The sequence below is a fragment of the Eriocheir sinensis genome, chromosome 33 (genome assembly GCF_024679095.1).
Source record: "Eriocheir sinensis breed Jianghai 21 chromosome 33, ASM2467909v1, whole genome shotgun sequence".
Taxonomy (NCBI): domain Eukaryota; kingdom Metazoa; phylum Arthropoda; class Malacostraca; order Decapoda; family Varunidae; genus Eriocheir; species Eriocheir sinensis.
In genome coordinates this window covers 3,233,636-3,260,275 of record NC_066541.1, presented here as the reverse complement: position 1 = coordinate 3,260,275, position 26,640 = coordinate 3,233,636, and the positions used below count along the sequence as shown (strand labels likewise).

General features: G+C 39.6%; 1 protein-coding gene across 16 annotated transcripts in view; it reads right to left on the bottom strand.

The window, feature by feature from the left end:
- LOC127006556 (protein phosphatase 1 regulatory subunit 12B-like) overlaps positions 1 to 26,640 on the bottom strand; it is a 162,392-nt gene that overhangs the window by 72,050 nt on the left and 63,702 nt on the right. For 12 of the 16 annotated variants that reach the window (XM_050876533.1, XM_050876538.1, XM_050876539.1 and 9 more), the window contains 9 exons: positions 17,889 to 18,019; positions 15,188 to 15,306; positions 12,520 to 12,679; positions 11,306 to 11,450; positions 10,858 to 10,976; positions 10,495 to 10,592; positions 7,257 to 7,433; positions 4,640 to 4,811; positions 752 to 1,519 (listed from right to left, as the gene is read on the bottom strand). In XM_050876533.1, coding sequence (XP_050732490.1) covers positions 752 to 1,519; positions 4,640 to 4,811; positions 7,257 to 7,433; positions 10,495 to 10,592; positions 10,858 to 10,976; positions 11,306 to 11,450; positions 12,520 to 12,679; positions 15,188 to 15,306; positions 17,889 to 18,019 — 1,889 coding nt within the window. The remainder of the gene's footprint in view (positions 1 to 751; positions 1,520 to 4,639; positions 4,812 to 7,256; positions 7,434 to 10,494; positions 10,593 to 10,857; positions 10,977 to 11,305; positions 11,451 to 12,519; positions 12,680 to 15,187; positions 15,307 to 17,888; positions 18,020 to 26,640) is intronic. The other 4 variants (XM_050876547.1, XM_050876548.1, XM_050876549.1 and 1 more) reach the window with 2 other exon arrangements.

Genomic DNA, 26,640 nt, shown 5'->3' with positions numbered 1-26,640 from the left:
AATATAAAAAAATCACATAACTGTACACAAGAACACTGCTGAAAGTAAATCCAGAAAAAAATTAAAAAGATTTAGAAGCACAAGACATTAAACTGTTTATATATCTTCAATGACAATGAACAGTTTCAGTTTGCATACTAAATAAAATGGCCTTCCATGTAACAACACAGTTCTACAAACTCAAAGTCTCACAATCTTGGGAAGCATACTTTCCTCACACTCACAGTCACAATGTGTGCTGTCAAGTTTTGTGTAAGCAAGAACAGGAGTGTATATGTACAAGCTGGGCAGTCAAGAATCAAGATTTTTTTTTTTAATAGTGGCAGCCCCAAAAAGCTTAGCTCATAAAAACTGCTCATGAAAAGAAGAAAACACAACAAATACTTTGGTGACAACTGAGCCTTGAGAGTTTTCCCTCAACAAATACCACACTCATAGAGCACAACTGGTGTCATGCAGCACATAAATCTGCATCAGAAGTGAAAGTAAATGAAACAAAACAAAAGGAAATATAATGGAATATCTTCCAAAACAGGTGTCAATACACCTACAAAGAAACATTCAATAAAAGCTTGGAAATTGTAATTTACTTATAACAGGAGTCAAACAAGGTACTCAGCAGTAGGAATAGCTTTTGGAGGTCAATCCAAGGATAGTTGCTGCCATGAGCAGTAAATGCAGCAAAAGATACATAGAGTTGTGTGCCCTCAAGCAAAGTCAAAAAAGTCAAGCGGGGATGCAAGAACCATACCTCTGAATGCGTTCTCTGAGGGATGCGGACCTTGCCAGCAGTCGAGGGTCCTTGCTGTTAGTAGTGTGGTTAGTAGAGAGAGAGGCCAGGCCAGCCGGGGTGGTGGTAGTGATGGTGGTGACGGTGGAGGAGGAGGGGATGGATGGGAGCAATGAGGAAGGAGGGAAGCTGGGGACAGAACTGATGGGGTTGGAGAGGGAGGGTCCCAAGGGTCTGTGAGGTGGTGAGGACACAATGCCTGTGGTACCAATGGAGGAAGACACACTTTGGCTCACTACACTGGTGACTGTGGGGGCTGCAGTGGTAACCATGGTCAACAAGTCTTTGGCATCATGGGAAGCTGATGAGGTGGTGGTGACTGTTCTGGAGGGTGAGGTGGTGTGTGGGGTGACAGGGGTGGCAGGTGTGGTGGATGTAATGCTGGGTGTGGTGGATGTGATGCTGGGTGTGGTGGTCACAGCCGAGGGGGAAGGACTAGGTATGGATGTGACCTGCTGGGTGCTGGTGGTGCCTTTGGTCTGACTGGGTGGTACCACAGGGGAAGGTGAGGGTGACTGAGAGGGGAGGTTGATGTCTGAGGAAGAAAGTCGCTGGGAGGCCACCAAGGATGAGGCAGAAGTAGAGGAAACACCACCTAAGTGGGATGAAGGCCAGGAAGGAAAAACCTGCAACCCATTTCCTCCTTCCTTCCCTTCCTCCTCCTCCTCCAACAGACTGAGAGCTGGGCATGACCGAGCCTTGAGCCTCTCTCGGGTGGCAGTCAGAGCGCTAGAAACACAACAAAATGATTGCCATGCAACAACAGTAGTACTGCCAGTCACCATGCAGCCACCACTTAGTATGCATGATCAGGAAACACACTCCACACCCTGCTTCAGTAAGGCTAAGTATGTATAGGTTTCCAAACTTATTTTTTAGTAAACACTAAAGATACTTTAGCAGGTAAAATACATTGTTTGATTTTAGAGTCAGTCATACATTCCACACTCTAGTGTTAAGTTGTATGTTTAGTTAATAAAGGCATAGGTTACAACCATCTTAGTCTGCACTAAGATTACTTATGAATGTAAAAATGATTTGATTTAATCTTCTCTTTCAAACAAATTGCCTTTTAGTCTCAAGTGTTACAACAGCCTGTATAACAACAACAACAACAAATACACAACCAAGCACACCAAGCCTTGTGTTAATACTCAATGCAGGTGAACCTGAGGCCCCAAACCTAACACCACATTCACTCATAAAACTATTCCTTTCAGATATACACACACACATGTACACACACATCCACATGTATAAATGCACACAAGCGTGCCCACACACACACACACACACACACACACACACACACACACACACACACACAACTAGGTAAATACAACTAGGTAAATACACACACACACACACACACACACACACACACACACACACACACACACACACACACACACACACACACACACCAGGCTTGAGTTCAAATACATTTTTTTGTACTCGAGTCCAAGTATGATTCCACCTCAGTATCATGAATCCAAGTACAAGTACTCAGTTTCATGGCGGAACTCGAGTCCTAGTACGAGTTTTTTTGTTCTGTAGTCAAGTCTAAGAATAAGCAATTTTTACTGATATAGCCTTGTAATTTTTCTGCTTTTCTGATTTTTGACAAGTGGCAAACTGCCAACCTCTCTTTGCCTTTGTCACGTGACCTCAGTGTCACCTCATCACAGGGCTAAGGCCTCCCCAAGCCCCATACTTAGGACACACCTTTGTTATCCCTTAATCTGGCCTCACCTCCACCCATGCAGGTCATCAATCACCACACCAGCCACATGTTTACAGTTTTTGCTGTACTCAAATGTCCTAAAAAAAATAATAATAATAAATAAAAAAATATAAAAAATCGTAAAATTGTCGAGTACTAGGGGTCCAAGTACGAATACAAGTACAAGTAATGAGGATTTTTTTTACCCCGAATACGATTACAAGTACATGATATTGTGTACTTACCGTATTTGATGGCTTATAAGACGCACTTTTTTTCCAAAAAAATGTCCCTGAAAATCACCCTGTGTCTTATAAGGTCAAGGTTCAGCTTTGGGTCACTGGCTAGTGAAGTTTTAGTGCAGCAATGGCACTTAAACTGCAAACCTCTCTGTTTATGTAAACAAGGTGGTGATTGCTTATACAGCAACAGCAACTCTTTTTCTGAAGTAACAGTGTATAACAGTAGTACTTACCACTACTTCATATAAAATGACACCAGTCAGGAAGAAAATTAAGTGACTTAATGCTTGTACCTAAACAAACTAGTGGACGGTTGTACACCAAACCTGACAACACGCACAAGACACGCTACGTTTCCTTTGTAGACAGGGATCACTGAGGTAAGGCAGACCTTCTTCATAAAACTGTTTAACTTTGTTTGATTGATAAACACAAGTACATGGATAATATTGACAAGATATAGAGAAGATTGGTCGATATTTACAAGTGCCTGTTTCTCCATTTTACGCTTATCTTTTAACATTGTTACTTTAATACGTATTCAACAAACATTAAAGCACATTCAAGTTTGAAATTTCACACTTCCTTATGTTTTACAAATGCACTAGAATATTACAACAACTAGACTTATGATGTAGAATAAAAATAAAGAAATATGATGCAAACTTTATACCCATTACCCCTCTGAATGTCGCTGTCTCCGCCATGTTTGTTTACATCTCAAAGCAGTACCTTCGAGTCTATAAGAAGGACCAATTCTGGTAGGTCCCACCAAATATTAAGAGTTTTAAATGTAAAGTATTGGGATTTGATAAGGATCTGAATACATGTGAAACTTTAATAATGACCTGATAGTGGGGAGGGATACGAATGTCAGGCGAAAAATCTTCTCATGGTTCAAACCCATTCATTATATTTTTTTTAAATGCCAGCCGAAATTGGGGGGTGCATCTTATAAGCCGTCAAATACGGTAAGTACGAGTAAAAGTATGAGTACGTGTACTTGGACCCAAGCCTGACACAAACACAAACACAAACACAAACACAAACACACACACACACACACACACACTATACAGAGCAACAATACTCAGGTATACCAAAATACTGTTAGTAAATTACATGTGCACTAATACTGACAATTTACCTGTTAGACATTAGGATCACATACAAGTTTTACAGCAGTTTATGTAATGTATGTATAATACAAAAGTTTACATATTAATAAATAAATGTTTATTACAGTGTCCATTCTCATAGCTTGAATGTACTACTGAATGCAAACACCTGGTGCTGAGCAAGTTCTCAATACATACATTTCCTTTGTCATCACTGCCAAATTTTCTTTTTACTTATATATTACAGCATGATATGATTAAGTAATCAAGGATTACTGCTATAATGTGCATTTGGCCATATATAATATTTACTATTGTAATCTTAAGAACTCACACAACCACAAACACTTTTGTTTGATCAAAAATAATTAAAAGTCATAAACAAAATAAAGTTGAGTCAGAGGCCAAAGAAGTAAACAGAAAATATTAGATTATAATCCTAAGAGGCTAAACATCTGAATCATCTGATGCGCCTCAGTGTGTACAGCTGCCACGTGACTGAACCAAACTGTGAGGATTACATGACCTGTGCAAATGTTTGAGGCAAGGTACAGGTGGGGTGGTGGGGGGCTGAGTGGCTGACACACAACTTTGCACAAGGCACAACCTCCAGCCACACAGGCGACAGGTGACTGATTCTTAAGCATTGAGAACTTACTGAATGCACAAATAAGTTAATAAAATAATGCTTCTCCATCATTCACGCCAATCTCCTCCTCCTCCACCTCCTTCTTGTCATCCTCCTCCTCTATACTTTTTCACTTACCTCTCCTCCTTCTCCGCCCCTGCTGACCTCTTCCGTTCCTCCTCAGCATCACGGCCGGAGATTCTCGCTGATGGGGTGGGTGTGGATGCTGTAGTGGTGGTGGTGGTAGTGGTGGCTGTGGTGGTGGTGATGGTGGTGGTGGATGAGGTGCGGGATGCCTCCTCTTTTTGGTCTGGGGTATCAGGTGAGAGGAAAGGATGATAACCCAATGAGTTCCAGCACTGTATCCTTCACTGTAGCCACTCCTTTATGTGTTGCAGTGTATCCTAATACAGACATACCTCGGTTTACGAGTTTAATTCGTTCCGGAGTTTAGCTCGTACACAAAAACACTCATTAACCAAAACTAATTTCCCCATTGAAATTAATGTGAATCCCATTAACCCTTTCATTGCTAAACGCTCGCAGCGAGCGGTAGCGCATTTGCTGGTGGTGCTAAACGCTCACTGTGAGCTCCAGCCACACTCAAATCTCAAGCGTATGAGTGTTCCAACACTAGTTCTCACAACACAAGATTGTTGAGTTGGTTTTCCACTAAATTTGATGGAAAATCATGTCAGCCTAGCACAGAAAATCTACGGACGAGTAACTGGTGGATGTTCTTGTCCAATATAGCGGCTTTTTTGCATAGTTTCACCTGTTACCTGAATGATTCTTTGACCATATAGTTGTAAATACTACCTTGCCAGCACCTCATGGGGAGATGTCCGCAGTTGCCTTAATATGGCTGACCATAGCAGACGCACTGATGTAAGTGTTCACAGGCAACACCCCCTGAACGTGCATGTACATTTGCAGGAGAGGCATACATAACCAAATCCTATAGATGTGGCCCTCCTCTTTCCAATGGTGTTTTTAGTTTTTAGCTGTGATGAAAGTTTTTGAGTTTTTGAGTTTTAAGTTTTGAGTTTTTGAGTTTTGAGTGCTGCCACAGTGCACCTGAGGGGGACAGTCGCTTCCTCACCATGCGCAACAAAACGGTTAATGCAAAAAAACATTTATACCAAAATCATTGGACATGTTATTTTATACAAAATTAGAGAATTTTACAAACAAATAGCAATGATAAATAATATAAAACACAAATCAATGTGTAACGGTTGTTACGGAGACTCACACAACTGATAACTATGCTTGAGGTGTAGGCTTCGCACCGGGGTTTAGCAGCTGCAGTATCCCTATTCTCGAGGCACCGGAACTATGTTTGACCACCAATGTGAAGCTAACCAAACGTATTGTCTGAGATGGACAGTGAACGGGAGTTAGTCACGTCCAGGAGGTCATACAAGCCACCGAGGCTCACACCCCATTCCTGTTGCAAGCATAGTATCCGCCGTTTCTGTTTTCTTATTTGCAGAACCATCCCTTTTAAATATCTTTTTGGGGGACATTGTTAAAGCACAAAGAACACACACTGTAGTGCTGAAAACACAAAGATTGCACACCAAAGCACAAAAGCAATCGGACACGAGCCCACGGGTTCTATCTCGACGAGTTTACAAAGCGGACTGAGACAAAGGTTGCCAACTTGCCACCCTTTCCTTGAAATACAGAACACCATTCGTTCTGTATTTAGCTGTCTGAGTGATAATAAATAAATAAAATTCTGTATTTTAAAACTGTATTGAGCACATTTTTCGGTGAACCACAAAACCAGTCCATAAAATTACGTTTGTCAAGGGTCGTCCTGAAATACATGAAAAATACGCTTTGTAATGTCTCTACCCCCTTCCTCCTGCCTTCACCAGCAGTGGGCAGCAGCTGTCGTCATGGCAGGCTAGAGAAATTTTAGGGTTGCCACCCGTTCCTTGAAATATAGATTTGTTCTGTATTGAAGAATGGGATGTTGCATTCCTAATTTTTTTTTAGCTCAAGGTGGCAACCCTAACTGAGATTATTCCCATTGTTTTCAGCTTTGAGCGCTGTCATCTTGAGGCGAACAAAGGGAACCTACGCTCACGTCTTCGACTTGTACAAAGAGACACGCCAGTCCTCGTTGAAAGACTGACTTGGTCGGCTAGGCTGACGTCAGCCGATAGAGTCAGTCTATCAGCATCCTCCCCTCCGGTTCATGAGCCATCACACGGCAAGGGCCTGTGGTCCCTCCTCGGGGGGACATATGCACTTGACCCTGACGGCCACCATACAGCCCTTGACTCCACCCTTGAGGTGGCGGGGCAGTGGGGACTTGTACAAACAGGATGCTCGTATACCAAGTCACTGCTTGTAAACCAAGGTGTTTTTTGTGATTTATTATTGCTCATAAATCAAAACTTGAAAACTAAGGCACTCGTAAACCAAGGTATGACTGTATACTCTTAATTCATAATCGCTCCTATAACCTTATGACTTTTTTTTACCTTACTGAAATCCTAATTCCCCAAAAGTTTCCCATTGTATCCACTGCTTATTTGCTGCAATTTTTTTTCCTAACATTGCTCATTGTATCCACTGCTTCCACTCCAACATTCTTTGAATTCCTAGTCATTCCTATTACCCATGACCTGTATTTACTCAATCATCCCTCCATGCCAAGATTAGTTTCCTCTCACTATCTTCATTCCCCATTCCTCCATTAATTCCTTCTGTTCACATGTCTCCCTCAATCCCTACTCACTCTTATCTTCCTGGTTATTCTTCCTAAAGGAGGATGGTCTTCTCCATGACTGGACCTCAGACTCATCAAAGGCATTCTCTGATCTTGCCTCAGACTGTGTTCTGTTCTTGTTGGACAGAACGCTGGTGGGAATGATCTGTGGGGTGGCGTTCTCCTTGTTCACTTTGTTTCTTTTCTCTGTTCAAAATAAGGGGAGAAAATATAGTCGTGGATAAGCATACTGAGATCAGTGGAAGCTGTAGTGAATGCCTCAAGTTGTATTTACTACTATTCTTTTACTGTTGTGCAGCTAAAAGGATGCATTGCAAATATTCAAAGTTCTCATCCACTTGCTCAAAGGTTTTCAGGTATGCTACTAATGATCTTTCACACTGTTCTGCTCTTGACTTGTAACAACAATATTTCAAGGGAATATCAACATTTTAAATCAAATATAAATAACTGCTTTCTATATACATTTACTAGGCACTATGACATCTACAACAATGATACACTAACTAATACAGTACAATGCTACACAAGCTAATAGAGCAGAAAACATAATTCTTATTTAAAACAACAAATAAAAACTGAAAGAATCACCACAGCACAAACAACAAACATTGCAAAGCTTTCCTTCTAACACCAGATACCAAGTTGATCACAGAGTTCTAGATCTCCCACGACTCCTGAGCTGGTAACTAAGCAAGTCTTCAACAACTCATTTAATCATCAGCACAGAAATCATAAAGGTAAATCATTTCATCAGTCTAGTGTAAACATCATAAAAAGTCAACAGTGTTCTGCAATGTATCCTTCATCCTGTAGGCCCCCTCTGGTGGCAAAGCTCAAGTTCTTACTCTTATCAGTCGCCTTCTAAGGGGAAACTTACAACCTAACTTTGTCATGAATACTGCATCCTAACATGAATTATTTATTTTAGTGTGTGGCAAGTGTTCATTGCAAGTTCAAATGCAGCTGTTGTGTGTGTGTACTAGTGCAAAATATATAATTAAAATTACAGATATAAAATAATGACTTGATAAAGAAATAAGAAAAAATAAGCCATCAAACCAAGCTTTCCAATAATGGACAAACAAGGTGAGTGAGGGGAGCTGCCTTGTCCCTCCGTGCCGCCAACTCCTCCCCCACGCATGCATCAAAAACACCATCCACAAACAACATGAGCGACAGCAAATCCCCAGGACTCATACCCAAACTTACCCACTAAATACCTCACTGGACTCAATTGTCGCAGGTAATAACCCAATACCCCCGGCTCCTCCTCCTCCTCCTCCTCCTCCTCGTCTTCTTCATCATCATCATCATCACTGTCTGATGAATCACTACTATCACTACTGCTTGTTTCCTCACTACTCTCCTCATCTTCTATTGAAGAGAATCCCATTTTTTTTCAAAGCCACAGCAGCATGTAAGGGATAAGAAACTAAGAACACCAGAGTCATGTATTCCAGGATGTTCAGAATAGAATTAGAAAGCAGAAACAATACATCTGTGAGGACTAGGGACACACTGTACATGACGGCATTCACATTCACACAACTACTCAAATGGATCATGCAGCAACTGCTAAGAAAGACAGAACATGTTTACCAATCATACACACCATTCCAATGAGGACTCAGGTAAGGAAGAACATTATTACAGAAAACAGAGGTGAGATATAGAAATCAAATACAATCAAAATAAAGATTATCAAACTTATTCTGACTATATTTCATTTTTACATCTGACCTCAATATTTCACTCTATAATATTTTCTTTGACATGAGTGCTAACTGGAGGAGTATCACAAATTGGGGAAACATATCCCATACTGTTTGATGCACAGATTAAGGAAACTCTGGTAACCCAACACTACTCAATCAGTTGGTGGTGCTGACTGTCATTAATGTTAAGCCAATCAATTAAAGCCAAGTACACTATTTCCCACAAGAAGTCTTGGTCTTGACTCACCAATCAGCTTACGTCTGTGCTCAGAGTCAAGGTAAAAGAGTTCCTATGCTAGAAAAATAGGTTGAGTTCCTACTTGATTTGAGGTGATGAAAGAGACAGTCTCCCAATTATCCATGCACTTGTAAACCACTTTTATCTAGATTTCAAGATCTTTCATGAGACAGCAAACACCAGACATTAATGCTTGTTATGCCAGTACTACTTTTCTGCCTCCTGTCCCAATTCTAACTTTGAGCAAGACCGTGTGACTCAGTGTCCTCTTGCCTCCTTTGGGTAGTCAAGGTCATGTGGTTGGTAATCTCTGCTGATTAATTACAGATAACACAATGAGAAAAAAAATCCCTTCAAATGGAGTGAAAAAAGACCAAAGTCCTTAGTTGAGGTGAAGCATCATTGTTTTAAGCATTCAGCACTGACTGTCACTGAAAGGAGCACACACTCCAACTGGCCTTCTGACACTGATGAAAATACACTGCTGATCAGGGAAGTAAAAAACAATGTCATGGGGGATGGTGGCATTGCAAAGTGTGGTGTGGAAAGGCTGTGGCAAGGTGTGGTATGGAAAGGTGGTGCGGTACAGTGTGGTGTGGTGTGGAAAGGTTTACCATTGTGTGTGTGTGGCGGTGAGGGTGAGGGTTGAGCTTCAGGAGAAATACCTGATGTAGTGTGCACAGAGGAAGGTGGTTTATATGATAGTGTTGAGATTCTGAAGTGACTTAACCCGGTAGCAGCAGGGATCATGTTTCTTAATGGTCCCTTCAAGCGAGAAAAATGCGAAAAAATCACCCCTCACACAAACCATTTCATAATATATATCAAAGCATTTGTGATCAGATTATGTATCATCTATTTTGGGGGGTTTATATCATGGCACAAATCTGGCCCGTCGCTGCTACACGGTAAAGCCACAAATTTGGCCCATCGCTGCGACCGGGTTAACATTGTGTCATTGCTTTTGAGTAGTGTACAGAACTGACTCATAAATATTTGGATAGGACGAGGTGTGTACTTCTGATGTGGTAGTGACTCAACATTATGGCACTGCTCTAAACTGGAGTACAGAATAAAGTGATAACTGATTTAATATGATGAGGCATGTCCTTGTGGTGGAAGTGATTAAACATTGTGGTACTGACCTAGAGTAATGAATAGTGATAAATGCCTTTTTTTTGTTGTAATGATGAGGTATGTCTCTGAGGTGTGATGAGCAATAAGGGGAGGAAGTGAAGGAGACAGACCCAGCCAAGACATGTTAGTCCTACACTACAGCCACAACACTCACCCACATCAGAAGAGGACTCATCCTCCCCGGACGTACCATCAGACTCCCTGGAGTCTTCCCGCTCCTTCTTGTTGCTGTGTTCTCGGTGAGGTGAAGTCCTGAAACAGTTTGTTGCTCTTATACATATCTAAACTGTAGGCACTAATCTTTTTATACTTAATTTTTTAAGACAGTAGGGTTCAACTCATAAGTCTGAATTCACAAGTGAAATATAACTTAAACATTCTCAAAATTGCAAGTAGTTAGTCTCATATACTAATATCTAGAGCAATTTCCCCAAATAAATCTCCAAGTCTCTAAAACACTTGGTTCATGACCAACCGGAGTCCCCAAGAAGGACCTCCCACTATGTCTTGTACTTACTTGCGTTTTCTTGGCACCTGTTTGTTTTGGTTCACCAGCTTCAGGGCTGCCTGCTTCTTCTTCAGCTCGTCCATTAACCGTAATAAACTGTTGTCTGCTACGTCAAAAGCACTTTGTCCCTGCACGAAGGAGAAACATTATTTCTTTATCAAACTGCTTCATGTACTGTCAGAATTTTACAAGTACTTGATTTCACACTATAAACATTATTTCCCCAGTAATGTAGTTAGATAAGTTTTTCAGTTTATTTTGGGGATCCTCCACAACCCCCACCATGATCCCATAGATAATGGGGGGATACATCTACTCATCTCACTGTACCCCAAACAATCAGTGACTATGTGAAACCAGGAATGACAAAGCTGTGAAAAGTGGGGATCAACTATGTAATCTAAACACTTTCTATCATTAGGCAGATGACAAGGGGCAGCACACATAGTCTTCTTACCACAAAGTTCCTGACTTCCATATCAGCCATGTTCTCACAGAGTATTTCAATGGCCTCCCGCTGCCCCCAGTGAGCAGCGGCGTGCAGGGGCGTCCACCCGTCATTGTCCTTGGCATTGATGTCCGCGCCCGCCTCTATCAACAGGCTGCAGGAACAAGTTATGCAGTAATGAAAATGATAAAAACAATACTGCTACTACTACCAATAACAACAATAGCAACAGGCCAAAGGGTAACATCACTCACACAGGGAGAAGCATGGTGTTAAGATTATAAGCATTCTTGAATAAGACTTCACAAAATAAACTCATTAATGCTAATGACACAATTTTAAGCAGGCTTTTCAAAACATATCACTGAAGGATGCTTATGACATGTAGTAGTTTCATATTAATACTTTGTTCCATTTTGGCTGTGGAAGTTGCAGCCTTTTCCTTATGCTTGCTGAGGATATCTGACAGATGTCTGGGGCTGTAGAAGCTCCCACAGAACCCAACACCCATACAATACAACACATCAAAGGCCTAATCTGCACCTGCAACTTCTTCTCTGCCTTGACGTTTTTTATCTGTGTTCATCAGGGGTTGCTGTTTTAGGGTGTGACTTGGGGTTTAAAACTGGATGCCATTCCTGATGTCTAAGATTTGAAACACATTGCCCTGGCTTTTCACTTCCATGGCTTGACACTTAAACCCACTAGACCCCTGTACCCATAACCAACACTCACCCAAATACTCTTGCACTGAATTAAAACCCATTACATTCACTCATACAATGCTACCACTGTACCGAGCACCCCACAACATACACCTCATGCCTAATCCACACCTTCAACACCCACCCTAACATCTACACCTTATTAAAACTACTAATTCTCTCTCTTACTCCTCCAACACTCCCTCATTCTCCTCCATTTTAATCATGTTTGGTTTTGAGTGTCTTCTTACTCTCTTCCCTTAATTTCCTAACCCACTTTTCTGCACCTTCATTCCTACATCAATTTCTCTCTCTTACTCATCCATTACTCTCTTTTCTCCTCTTCCATTCTATTTCTACCATCTTTTTGCCCTTCTCTGACCCTCTCCCTGACATTCCTCCTCCATCTCTTCATCAACAAAACTACAACCCACAACAAAATTAAATGCATCCATATGCTTGCCTCTCCCCCTCCTCCCCTCCTGACCTGACCCCATACCCCTGGCCTGACCTACGCACCTCATGACCTTGATGTAGCCCTTTGCCGAGGCCACGTGGAGGGCTGTGGCGCCGGTCTTGGAGTGTGGCCGGTCTGCTAGGTAGCCAGACTGAAGCCAGTGCTGCGCGTCTTCCAGCATGCGTCGCTCCTCTCGGTTACGGGACGCCTCGCAGTCAATACCTGGCGGAGGAGAACAAGGCAACTGAGGGAATGAAGGAGGAAAGTCAATGAGAGTAGCAGAGAATAATGAAGATGGTAGAAATAGAGGTACAAGAGAATGATGGAGTGCTGGGTGAGGAAGTAAGATAAATAGATGTAGGAGGATGAGGAGGAGAGAGATACAGATGCTGAAGGAGGAGGAGGAGGACAAGTCAAATGAGGAGAGGGAGGAGGAAAGTCAAGGAGAGTGGCAGATAAAGATGATGGTAGAAACAGAGATAGGAGAGAAAGGTGGAGTGGTGGATGAGGAGGAGAGAGAAACAGCCATAAAAGGACAAGGAAGACAAGGTGGATGAGGAGATAAAGAAAAGTCAAGGAGAGTTGCAGAGAAAGATGATGATGGTAGAAAAAGAGGTAGGAGAGAAAGATGGAGTGGTGGATGAGGAGGAGAGAGAAATAGATAAAGGAAGATGAGGATGACAACTGACAAGGCAGATAAAGAGAGGGAAGAGGAAAGTAAAGTGTGGCAGAGAAAGACGATGGTGGAAACAGAGGTAGGAGAGAAAGATGGAGTGGTGGATGAGGAGGAGGGAGAAATAGATGTAGGGAGATGAGGATGACAAGGCAGATAAAGAGAGGGAAGAGGAAAGTCAAAGAGTGTGGCAGAGAATGATGAAGATAATAGGTGGGAGAGAGGAATGAAGGTGTGTTGGATGAATGAGGAGGAGGGAAAAATAGATGAATGAGGAGGAGGGAAAAATAGATGAATGAGGAGGAGGGAAAAATAGATGAATGAGGAGGAGGGAAAAATAGATGAATGAGGAGGAGGGAAAAATAGATGAATGAGGAGGAGGGAAAAATAGATGAATGAGGAGGAGGGAAAAATAGATGAATGAGGAGGAGAGAAAAATAGATGAATGAGGAGGAGGGAAAAATAGATGAATGAGGAGGAGGGAAAAATAGATGAATGAGGAGGAGAGAAAAATAGATGAATGAGGAGGAGGGAAAAATAGATGAATGAGGAGGAGGGAAAAATAGATGAATGAGGAGGAGGGAAAAATAGATGAATGAGGAGGAGGGAAAAATAAATGAATGAGGAGGAGGGAAAAATAGATGAATGAGGAGGAGGGAAAAATAAATGAATGAGGAGGAGGGAAAAATAGATGAATGAGGAGGAGGGAAATAGATGACTGAGGAGGAGGGAAAAATAGATGAATGAGGAGGAGAGAAAAATAGATGAATGAGGAGGAGGGAAAAATAGATGAATGAGGAGGAGGGAAAAATAGATGAATGAGGAGGAGAGAAAAATAGATGAATGAGGAGGAGGGAAAAATAGATGAATGAGGAGGAGGGAAAAATAGATGAAGGAAAAGAGATAAGGAAAAGATGAATGAAGAGATGGAGGGAGGTCAATGAGAGGCACAGAATGACAAGAAGGTGGTAGAAACAGGTAAGAAAAGAGAATGAAGTAGTATCAAATGAGCAGGAGAGAAAAACAGATTAGAAAGGGAGTGAGGAAAAGGTGAATGAGGAAACTGATGAAGGTCAAAGAGATATTGGAACAGGAACAAAAAAAAAATAAATAAATAAATAAATAAATAAATAAATAAATAAATAAAAAAAATAAAAAAAAAGTTAGATATCCAGGCAGGAGAGAAGGATGAGTTGGAGGGAAAAAAAGAGGTTGTAGAAGAGGGGGGTGAGGAAAAAGGAGGTGAGGAGACAAAGGGAGATCAAAGAGAGGAAGTCATGGGAAGATGAGGAATAAATAGCAATGACAATGGGAGGAGGATGAGGAAGCATTGAATGAGCAGGAGGAAGAAAAACAGGAGGAGGTAGAAGGGATGAGGGAAAGGTGGTGAAGGATGACTATGAAGGTTGTATGGCAGAGGTCTCATGCTCATCCCTACTCTCTGTCATTTGCTGTAATAGATGAACAGAAACAGACTGAGATGGACAGAAATAGTGAGATCAACAAAAATAAATTCAGATGAAGACAAACAAATAAACAAAAACAGACAAGCCAAAACTGACAGAGATTAAGAAAAAACGTTAAGATACAGAAAAAAATTAAGATAAAGAGAAACTGATATTAACCCAGTAGCAGCGGGGATCATGTTTCTTAATGGTCCCACCAAGCGAGAAAAACGAGAAAAAATCACCCCTCACATAAACCATTTCATAATATATATCAAAGCATTTGTGATCAGATTATGTATCATCTATTTTAGGGGGTTTATATCATGGCACAAGTTTAGCCTGTCACTGCTACACGGTAAAGCCACAAATTTGGCCCGTCGCTGCTACCAGGTTAAAATGAACAGGATGATTAAGATGAACAGAAACAGATGAAAATGAAGAGCAACAGATTTCAAGATGAACAGAAAGATTAATATAAACAGAAACAGATTAAGATGAGGAGAAAAAGACTTAAGATGAAGAGAGACAGATTAAAATGAACATAAATATTAAGACAATCAGAAACACATATTATGTATAAAAGGTGTACGTCAAAGGCTTCACACTTACCCCTACTCTCTATTTCTTGTTGTAATAGCATCTCCATCTCGTCTGAGTCTGCTATGTCGATGGCCAAGTCACCATCGTTGTTGACTAATGAGAGATCTGCCCCACGATCTATTAGGAACCTGGAACACAAGGCAACATGTTAACATTCCCTTGGCATTGAAAAAAAAAAAAAAAAAAAAAAAAAAAAAAAAAAAAAATACTAATAAAAAAAATAACACAACACCTAATACAAAACTAGAAACACAGGAAGACACAGAGAATTAATTAGTATGGAACCTGAATACAAAGGAAACACAAAACTTCTCTTGACACAGAAAAAGCAACATAAAAAAATTAAACAACACAAGACTGAATACAAAGGAAAACAGGAAAACACCATGAATTACTTAATATGGAACCTGACCACAAGGCAACACATTTACTCAACACAGACTGCAACACAACAATTAACACAATACATGCAACACAAGACCTGAAAGCAGAAAACAGGTAAAGACAAGGATTTACTTATATGAAACCTGAATAAGATTGTAACACACTGAGATTCCCTTGAACAGTAACTACAGAACACAACACAAAACAAAGGAAGCTTCAACAGGTGTGAAAAACTGAAGCAGATAAACACCAAAGATTTACTTGGTATGGAATATGCAACACAAGGCAGCAAATGTAGTTACTTAACCCATAACTTGCAACACAAAGCAACACAATAATGAGCTTCACATGTGAAAATTGAAACAGGGCAACATTAAGGTCAGGTAAATATGGAGCCTACATCAAGCCAACGAATGTAGAACTACTTGACACAGAACATGCAGCACAACAACAACAACAAAAACAAGAATAAGACACAGCTGTTCTAGTCATGAAACCAGAAACACATGTAAACTTGACCTACTTGATATTGAACCTGTAACACAAGGACACACAACGAGCCTGATTCACCTGACAACACAACACAAAGCTTTACTAGACATGAAAGCAGGAACAGGAAATACATGCAGATCAACTTGAGATATTGAACCAGAAACACAGACAAGACAAATTCCCTGCATATGGCAAAAACCTCCAAAAAAAATCAAAGTGAATCAAACATCATCATCGTTTAATGTCCATTTATTCCCTTTGGTGGGGTTGGATGGGATATGAGCCTCCTCCACTGTTGCCGGTCCATAGCCATTTCTTCCATGATGTTTAGCATCCTCATTTCAAACAGTAAAATTAAAAAGAGATTACAATTAGGAATGAAGGCTACAGAAATTAAAAAAACATGGCGAAGGAAGAGTGGTAGAATGAAAGCTCCAGAAACAGACTGAGAATGGAAGTTCCACAAGTTATACGAAAAGATGAATATTAAGAATAAAACCACAGATTAATAAGAGACAAAGCAACACAGCTTAACACATCAACACAACACAAGACAGAAGAAACAAGGAAGGCAAGACAGGTCAACACATGGATTCACTCTAGAAGGGAGGTCAACATGAGGGCATATGTGCCTCCCCTGCTGGAGGAATGTGTGGTATGAGGCACACACAGATTAACATATGCATCATTAACACAGCCACGCAGAAACACTTGCAACACGCTGGCATTTCTCACTAAACCGTAACATGTAATTATCCCTTACCAGCCTCCCCACACACACACACACACACACACACACACACATTCTCTCTGTCTGTCTCTGTCTTCCTCTCTCTCCCTCTCCCTCTCCCTCAGGAATGGAGTCACTCAGTTAGGTGAGGGAAATTAAATTCAATGTAAAAAAGAAATGCAAGTTACTGGAAATGCATAAAAGTTCTAAGAGGGTGTCACTGAATTACTCAATGGAAAATGAAAAAATCACAAAAGCAAAAAAGAAGAACCTGTGAGTGTTGGTTCAGGACAATTTGTCATCTGAAAACCACATCAACAAGAATGTTCAACTTTTAAGCAGTTGACAACAAGAGAATGGCATTTCACTACATGGACCAAGAGATGATGCAGAAATTGACAGTGGCTTTGATCCCTCCCAGGTTGGGACACACAGCAGTGGCTAGGTCCCCGCATAAAAAGAAACAAATAAACAAGATCAAGTGAATACAAGAAGCAGCAGCCAGGATGGGCCTCAGCCTGACCGACTTAACATACAAGGAAAGACAGGATGGGTTTGGGGCTGCCATCCTTAAAAGAAAGATGAGAGGTGACATGATTGCAGTGTTCAGGGCAACAAAGGGAGCGGACAGAATGGCTAGAGAAAATCTGTTGGTATAGGACAGGGAAGCAACTAGAGGATTGGACATGAAAGGAAATTGAAAGAGACATGATGCTTGAAAGACACCAAGAAATACAGTTTTCAATAGATGCACTGAACACCGGAACAGCCAGGACAAAGAGGTGGTCCATTCTGAGTTTAAAGCTAAATTTGATTGACAGAGACTCAAAAGCAGGGATCCCATGATGGTAGTTCATTTCCTGCCATTCTTATGCATTAGTGTCCTGGGGAGATGTGTTCTTTCGCGCACAGGCACAAGGACCAATGAGACAAGAGATGAGCACCGAGGCCATGCGCAGCTATAGCATATGCCCCCAACTTCACATTTATAATTAAGTAAATACAACAAGGTTAAAGACATTCACATTCACACCCACACCTACACCCACTCACCCAACCATATCCACACCCACCTTCCCATACACCTACCCACACAATACTCACTTTGCTATACTGTTGAAGCCGCAGGAGGCGGTGGCATGGAGGGGCGTCCAACCCTCCATGTCCCCCCTGTTGACGTCTGTGCCCTGGTCCACAAGGAACTCTACCATGTCTAAATTGTCGTCTATACATGCCTGAAATGGAAAAAAAAAAACACACATTAGCAATGGAAAGAATAAACATCTTGGTATTCTTAGCATTGTGTAGGACTTATCTACAAGGAAATCTATCATGTTAAGTCATCATTAATATTCTTCTGCCCTAAAAGAGAAGAGAATACCTAAGTTACCATTGACACTGTGGAAGGAATATGAAATGTAATATTCTTGGCATGGCTCTCTCCTCACCCATCCCTCTTCCTTTCTTCCCTCCCAAACTCCTTCCCTCCATCCCTCGCTCCTTACCTTTCCTGCCACACCACGAAGCCAAAACTTTGACCACGCCACGCCATGCCACCATACCACACGCCCATTTCTACCCAATAACCTGGACAAATCTATATACAAGGGGCGGCGTGACAGGGGGAAGGAGGGGGCGATGGTGATGAATGCATCTGTTTGTGTCTATGAGGAACTACATCATGTATAAGTTACTGTCTAAAAAAAATCTTCAGGAAAAGAACACACAAGTTGCTGCTGGTTGGTTCACTGTTAGGAATAAACAACTTAATATTCTTATGACGTGTGTTTGTCTGCTTCTGTCTATATATGGAGGAAACAGAAAGACACTGGATGGCACATTATTCTTCTGAGAGTGTGTAATACCAGTTTTGTGTGTGTCTGGAAGCAGTCTCTTTTGGTCCAGTCATGTTTGACACAATGACTTCGTAAGCTTCAAAACCAAACACAAAATAATACAAAAATTTCTGGTCAAGTGTTTGGTGTTCATACAGAAGGTAAGAAATTTAAGAACTATACAAAAAATCCCATTAGTATCTGGTGACATCAAAACCTGAGCATTATGGATTGTACAGTTTGGTCTGGGCGTCTACAAAGACCATGATGGAATATTGATCTGGCCCATACATGTGGGTGAAACAGGAAGAGAACAGGCAACTTGGTATTTTTCCTAGTCTCAAAACTATTGTCTATATATGACTAGAGGAAACACAACACAACTTTGAAATACTACCAGCTTTGTTTGTAAATGTTTGTAAACTACTTGTATATGAAACGGGAAAAAAACAGATTATACTTGGTACTGTTCCCAGTGTCTAAACTTGTCAGTACGTACATGACTCAAGGAAAGACCAGATAACTATGTTTCTAAGTGTCTAGAAACTGTCCTAGGTGTGGCTGAAACAGGACGAGAGCAGGTAACAGTATTTTTCCCAGTGTGTGTTCAAACTATTTTCTATATATGACTCGAGGACAAACCAAACAACTTTGTACTACCAGTTTTTTTGTGTCTAGGACCTGCCAACTATGTTATGCCTATGTCCATGGTGGGTAAGGAATGGCCATGTTAGCATTAACTTTGACATGTTGAGTGAATGGTATGTCATAAGCAGCAAAGATATATGAATATCATTAACATAAAATTGCTTTTTATGTTTACCCAAACATCACTCCAAAATACATTATATTTTTTCTTATTTATTTTAACATCTCACTACAATACATTATATTTTCTTATTTTCCCAAAGACCGATCCACAGCACCTTTATTTTTGTATCAACCCAATACAAATCAGGGGTGGGTAGTGGCTTTACATGGCTATAAAAGGCAGCAAAAATATTAATTTAAAAAAATGAAAGCTTAACACAAATTAAAAAAGGCAAAACAGATAGATACACATTGAAACAAAAGCATCAACACACAAATTAAGAGAAGAAAAATAGAAGCAAAACATCAAACACTTCGTATTAAGAAACAAACATCACCAGCAAACAAGAAGATAAAAAACAGAATAAGTAAACAAACAAATAAGCATTTAACAATAATAAATAAATAAACAAATAAGTTGAAAAAAAGGAAAATAAACCAAAAAAGAAATAAATGCCGAACACACAAATTAAGAAAAGCAAAAAGCAAATCAGACAAATTAAGAAGGAAACAAAAACAAAAACAAAACAAAAAAAATCAGCAAATTAAGGGAAGGAAAATGCAAAATTTAAGAAAAGTGTCATAAAGAACAAATTAAGAAGGAATTGAATAAAACACTAAACACAAACAAATGAAGAAAAGAAAAAGCAGAAACAAATGAAAAAACAAACAAAACTACTAAACATAAACAAATTCAGAAAATCAAAATCAAAACAAAAACAAATGAAGAATGAAACAAACAAACATCAAACAGTCAAATTAAGAAAAACAAAAACAATAAAAACAAATTAAGAAACAAATTAAACACCAAACACAAACAAAATAAGAGAAGAAAAAAATGCAAACAAATTAGAGAAGAAAAAAGAACTAAAACACTAAATGCAAACAAATTAAAAAGAAAAAAGAACTAAAAACAAAATGCAAACAAATTAAAAAGAAAAAAAAAAACTAAAACACAAAATGCAAACAAATTAAAAAGAAAAAAGAACTAAAACACAAAATGCAAACAAATTAAAAAGAAAAAAGTCAAATAAACAAACTAAAAATGAAATAAACAAAACATCGAACACAATCAGATCAAGAAAAAGAAGCCCAACAGAAACAAAGAAACAAGCAAAACACCAAACACAAACAAATTAAAGACAAAAAAGAGCCAAATAAGCAAACCTAAAAAACAAGCATCACATAACCCTCCCAAAAGAAAGAGCAAATCCGACTTCCTGGCCATAAAATCATTCCCTTGTTAACACGGTGACTCAACACGTCTTTGTATGCACCAGTGCCGCCACCTCGGTAATGGGAAACAGCCTTCTTAGACCTGCTGAGATAGATATATAAATACTCCGGTCTGTGTCAGTCTGCTGGTCGTATTATAAGACATTTCGTCGCCCAAAAACACATATTTGATAGGGCTTTTGTAGGAGTTTTGGGCACTTCCAGTAGTAGTTTTATGACCCTGGTAATAGTTTGACCCTTCCTCTGTACCATGAACCTATAGAAACACTGATTAGAATCCCACTGACCCCCTCTTTGACCTTTAGCAATAGTTGATGTGAGCACAGAGTCTTAGGCTGGGTGGACGCGAGACACTTTTAGTGGTCAGTGGCCGCCACAAAAGTGGCCAAAACAAAAAATGGTCGCCACGAAAAATGGTTGGTAGGTGCACCGTGCACACAAGCCACTCGGTGGCAGCCACTAATGAGGTCAGCACGTGGCGTTATGGATCTCGTAGGGGCAGCAGCTGTCTGTGCTCTCTTGGCAAAAAGCGCTGAAGAAAGTACTGCCATGGTTTCACCTCATATATACTTAGCAACAGACTACTGCGTGGAGCATTCCACACATTATTTACAGAGCTAAAAGAACACGATAATTTTTTTACTACTTCAGGAGGTCACAGGATAGGTTTAAAATTATGACAATAATTGGTCCACGTATAACACGGCAGGACATCAACATGAAGAATTATGTCCCAGTGGAAGAGAGACTTGCGGTAATTTTAATATAAGACTGAACATGAAGAATATTAAGTCACATTCGATGTAATTTATTGACATAATTCAGCAGTCTTTGCGGTTACCTAACATTTTCTCCTTTCTACTTCCGGGTAAATAAAACTACCAGATTCAGTAATTAATTCATACCAGAATCAATTAATATGCAAAACTGTGAAACGAAATGAAACATTAGTTCTGAAAGCATATAAGAGCTTATCCATTACATCCTGAACACAAGTTATGCGTGAAGGCCATACTTATACATCATTATGACAGTTATAATTCAGGTGTTCAAGTGTCGAGACAGAGGGAAAGCGGTGGGTGGCAGGGTGGTGGCCACCGATAGTGGCTGTGTGCACGCTGCCATTTGAAACAACGGTATCTATCCCTGGCCACTGTGGCCGCCACAGTGGCGTGGTCGGAAAATGGCTCCGCCCGCCACAACTCACCACTGTTTTGTGGCGACCACAAAAAAGTGGCCCGTGTGCATGCACCCATAGAGATGTGTGTGTTCTATTTTGACAATTATTTTGTGGCGGCCACTGACCACTAAAAAGTGGATCGTGTGAATCCAGCCTTATAATGCCGGAGCACACGAGCGACTTTGTGTTCGCCACGCTGTGGCGCCACACTGAAGCGTGTTTAAGCAACTGTGTCTTGACTGAGCCACACCACAGAGTCGCCCATGTGTATGGGCACACGCCACTGCGCCACGCCCCGTGTTCTTCGAGACCTCAATTCCAGCATGAACTCTGAGGACGAAGCAGTTGCATTACTTCTGCTTCTGCGGCGCCGAATCCATCTCTCTGAAGCCGGGCACGAAGATGTCACACATCTCCTCCCATGCCTTGGCTTTTGCAATTTTATTGCTGTAGTCATTGCAGCGTACGTCCAATATCGCTGGTCGGTCTTCAATTTCAATAATAAATCGATCTATATCGAGTGTAGTCATGGTATAGTAAAGAGCAAAATGTGTCACTTATTTACTCCTCAACGTTTAGCATGTGACTGTCTGCCAGGCAGCACGTGTCCGTCGCTCAGCCACAGTCGTTCGTGTGCGCGGGTCCTCGACACAGAGCCGCGCCACCCTGTGGTGGGGATCAGCGACAGCTCGCCACAGTCGCTTGCCACAGACGCTCGTGTGCGCGGCATAGCTTCTAAACAATGGAAACCTGTAGGAAGCCACATCCCCGCCACACACCGACGCTACGACGTGGCGCCACAAAGTCGCTCGTGTGCTCCCGGCCTACTGGCTTGTGTCTCCCTCAGTGAAAGGATGACTTGGGGCAAAACAAACCACATGAGACATGAGCCCTGATCTTATCTGGAGGCAAACAGTGAAAGAGGCAAGGAGCAAAAGAGAAAACGGGGAGAAGGGTAAGCAATGAAAAGGAGAAGAAACAGGTTTACAAAAAGAGAAAAAAAGTTAAGAAGGAGGGGTAAGCGTCAAAAAGAAGAGAAGAGGGGAAGCAAGAGAAAGTTTGGAAATAAGAAAAAAGGAGGGGAAAAGAAGGGGTACGCAATGAAAAGGAGATAAGGAGAAACAGATTTAGAAAGAGAAAAAAAGGTGAGAAGAATAGGCAATAAAAAGGAAAGCTCGAAAAAAGTAAAGAAGAGGAGAGGAAACAGAAGGTTAGAAAGAAAACAAAATGGAGAGAGTAAGCAATGAAGAGAAAAATGTGAAAGATAAAAATAGAAAAAAGGAGAGTAAGCAATGAAAAAAGGGAAGGAAGCAGAAGGTAAAAAATAAATAAATAAATAAATAAAAGCAGGGAAGCAAGGCAATGGAGAAGGGAGAAAAAAAAGCCTACCAGCGCAAAAAAAAAAAAAAAAGGAAGGAGAGAAAATAGAAGTGCTGAATACAAGATACAGGAGAAGAAAAATATTAGGGATGAACTCTTGGAGGAGAGGAAATGTAAAAGGAAAAAAAGAGCAGAAAAATGAAGGGAACTAAGTAAGAAAGGGTATGGAACTAAGAGAGGGAAAGGGAAATAAGTGACCACAACATATGTAAGGATTGATTCTTGAGGGAAAATGAAGGGAAAAGTATATATGAAGAAAAGTGAAAGGAAATGAGAGAGATGAACAAGTGTACGGTTTGATTCTGGTGGAGGGAGAGGGAAGGAAAAATAGTGAGAATTTAAGTCAAGGGAAATAAAGGAGAGAGAAGAATAAGCGAAGGGAATAAGTGTGCTCATAAGAAAATACTGAACGAGCCCTTCAAACTGAATTTCACTCATTAGAAATTCCCATACGACAAATTCTTGACAACAGGAAATAAAAATTGAAAAGACTCCACAATTTCGGAGGACAGAAATTATAACCCAAAAATAAGTCTATAATCTGGAGAACTGTCCATGAATTTATCTAGTCTATTTGAATTCTACATTTTGATATCCATTCTATAGTAGGGAGTAAAGGTAAAAAAAATATGAAATAGAACACGTTATAGTGGGAAAAAATCAAGCAAATAAGATAGTAAGAAAAGATAAAATAAAACAAGAAAATAGTGAAAGAAAATGCATATAGTTTTACATTTAGAAGACAGAGAGAAGAATACCATCACAGAGGAAAATAAACACTTGGAAAATGAGTGCATACCGACGTAGTAACATAAAAGAAGGGAAATGAGAGAGAAAGGAAGACTTGAATGTATTACAAGGTGCATAAGCAAGAACAAGGTGCTTTAAATATGTATAAACAACTCCAGATTGAGAGATAAGCTATAACAGAGAGAGAGAGAGAGAGAGAGAGAGAGAGAGAGAGAGAGAGAGAGAGAGAGAGAGGGAAAGAAAACATCAAGACAATAGAAAAGTAAAAAAAAAAAATAAGAGGCAAGAAAAAAACTTTAAAAAAAAAAGGAGAGGAAATAACAGGTAGGTACCTAGAAAAAGAGGCAATGAGGCAGAAAACGAATAATAAATCAGAAGTGAAAAGAAAAGGAGAAAAACTGTGGAGGAAAGAGTATGAGTAAAAGAGTAAGTAAAGAAAAAAAGAATAAAGAAAAGAATAAAGAAATAAAGTAAAAGAGTAAGGAATAAATAACGAAATAAAGTAAAAGAGTAAGGAATAAATAAAGAAATAAAGTAAAAGAGTAAGGAATAAATAAAGAAATAAAGTAAAAGAGTAAGGAATAAATAAAGAAATAAAGTAAAAGAGTAAGGAATAAATAAAGAAATAAAGTAAAGGAGTAAGGAATAAATAAAGAAATAAGAGTAAGGAATAAATAAAGAAATAAAGTAAAAGAGTAAGGAATAAATAAAGAAATAAAGTAAAAGAGTAAGGAATAAATAAAGAAATAAAGTAAAGGAGTAAGGAATAAATAAAGAAATAAAGTAAAAGAGTAAGGAATAAATAAAGAAATAAAGTAAAAGAGTAAGGAATAAATAAAGAAATAAAGTAAGAGTAAGGAATAAATAAAGAAATAAAGTAAGAGTAAGGAATAAATAAAGAAATAAAGTAAGAGTAAGGAATAAATAAAGAAATAAAGTAAAAGTAAGGAATAAGGGGAAAACCAGGAAAAGTAAAGAAAGGAGTAGGAGAGGAAACAGAGGAGCGTGAAGGTGCATGGAAGACTGAGAAAAAAAAGTGGTGAGGAAAGAGTGAGGAGGGAAAAAACTGTGGAGGAAAGAGTATGAGTAAAAGAGTAAGTAAAGAAAAAAAGAATAAAGAAAAGAATAAAGAAATAAAGTAAAAGAGTAAGGAATAAATAAAGAAATAAAGTAAAAGAGTAAGGAATAAATAAAGAAATAAAGTAAAAGAGTAAGGAATAAATAAAGAAATAAAGTAAAAGAGTAAGGAATAAATAAAGAAATAAAGTAAAAGAGTAAGGAATAAATAAAGAAATAAAGTAAAAGAGTAAGGAGTCAGCTGTGAATCCGAAAATAAAATAACTATAAAATGCAGAGTCCACAACTAGGCTATCACTGTTCTGCTGATAACATGAACCCGATAAAACCATGAATCGGTAAATAAATAAATAAAAGAATAAGTAAAGAAAAAAAAAAAGAATAAAGAAAAGTAAAAGAGTAAGGAATAAGGGGAAAAACAGGAAAAGTAAAGAAAGGAGTAGGAGAGGAAATAAAGGAAAATTATGAAGACAACAATCCGGCCTATCGCTGTTCTGCTGATATCACACATTTTTTTTCCCCTTCTGGATGGAAATAAATAAAGCAAACACAAATGCTACAATAGACACACACTACAATCCATTTATGATTTCTTTTGCCATTAACACAGAAAAATGCTACCTGTATACAAACACAAGAAAAAAAAAAAAAGAAAAAAAAACTCAATAACAAAGCATTATATATGTTTAAGTAGAACAAAATCAACTAATATCCCCATGAAAATTGCACTACTATCTAAAAACACCAATTATTTTTCAAGGTAAGAGAAGGGACACACTATCATTCTTACGTTCACCACCATCACTACAACCACCACCACCACCACCATTACTGTCATAGCTAACATGAACAACAGTGATATGTAACTCAAGCGTAACATTTCCTACTGTCTATTTACCCTCATTCCTTTTACCTTGACTACCACTTGTCCCAGAGTCATATTCTTTGCTTGACCTGTCTAAATACTGTATACATTATGCTTGGGTCTGAAAAATGTAAACAAAACTACCATTACCATCACAACTACCACCACCAACACCATCACTAACAAATAACCACACACACACACACACACACACACACACACACACACGATTGCCAGAACATACCACTGCTAAGACCGGAGATGTAAACATGATGAAAATAAACAGGATAATATTTTGACGCATATGTGTGTGTGTGTGTGTGTGTGTGTGTGTTGGCACCCATACGTATGGTGCCATCTGATCAAGAATTTGTGGTTGGTATGAGGAATGAAGTGTTAAGAGTGGAAAAGGAAGGAAGGAAGGAAGGAAGGAAGGAAGGAAGGAAGGAAGGGAGGGAGTTAGGAAGGAAGGAAGGAAGGAAGGAAGGGAGGGAGGGAGGGAGGGAGGGAGGGAGGGAGGAAGGAAGGAAGAAAAATTAAAGAAAATTGGAAAGGAAGAAAAAAGAAAAAACAAGAAAAGGGCCACTGTTTTTTACTCTCAAGGATGGAAAGAAAGAAGGAAGGAAGGAAGGAAGGAATAAGAAAAAAATGAAAATATAAAGTGGAAAGGAAAGAAAGAGGCAGGAAAAGAACAAGGATACGCCTGTTCTGTTTTGTTTCTCT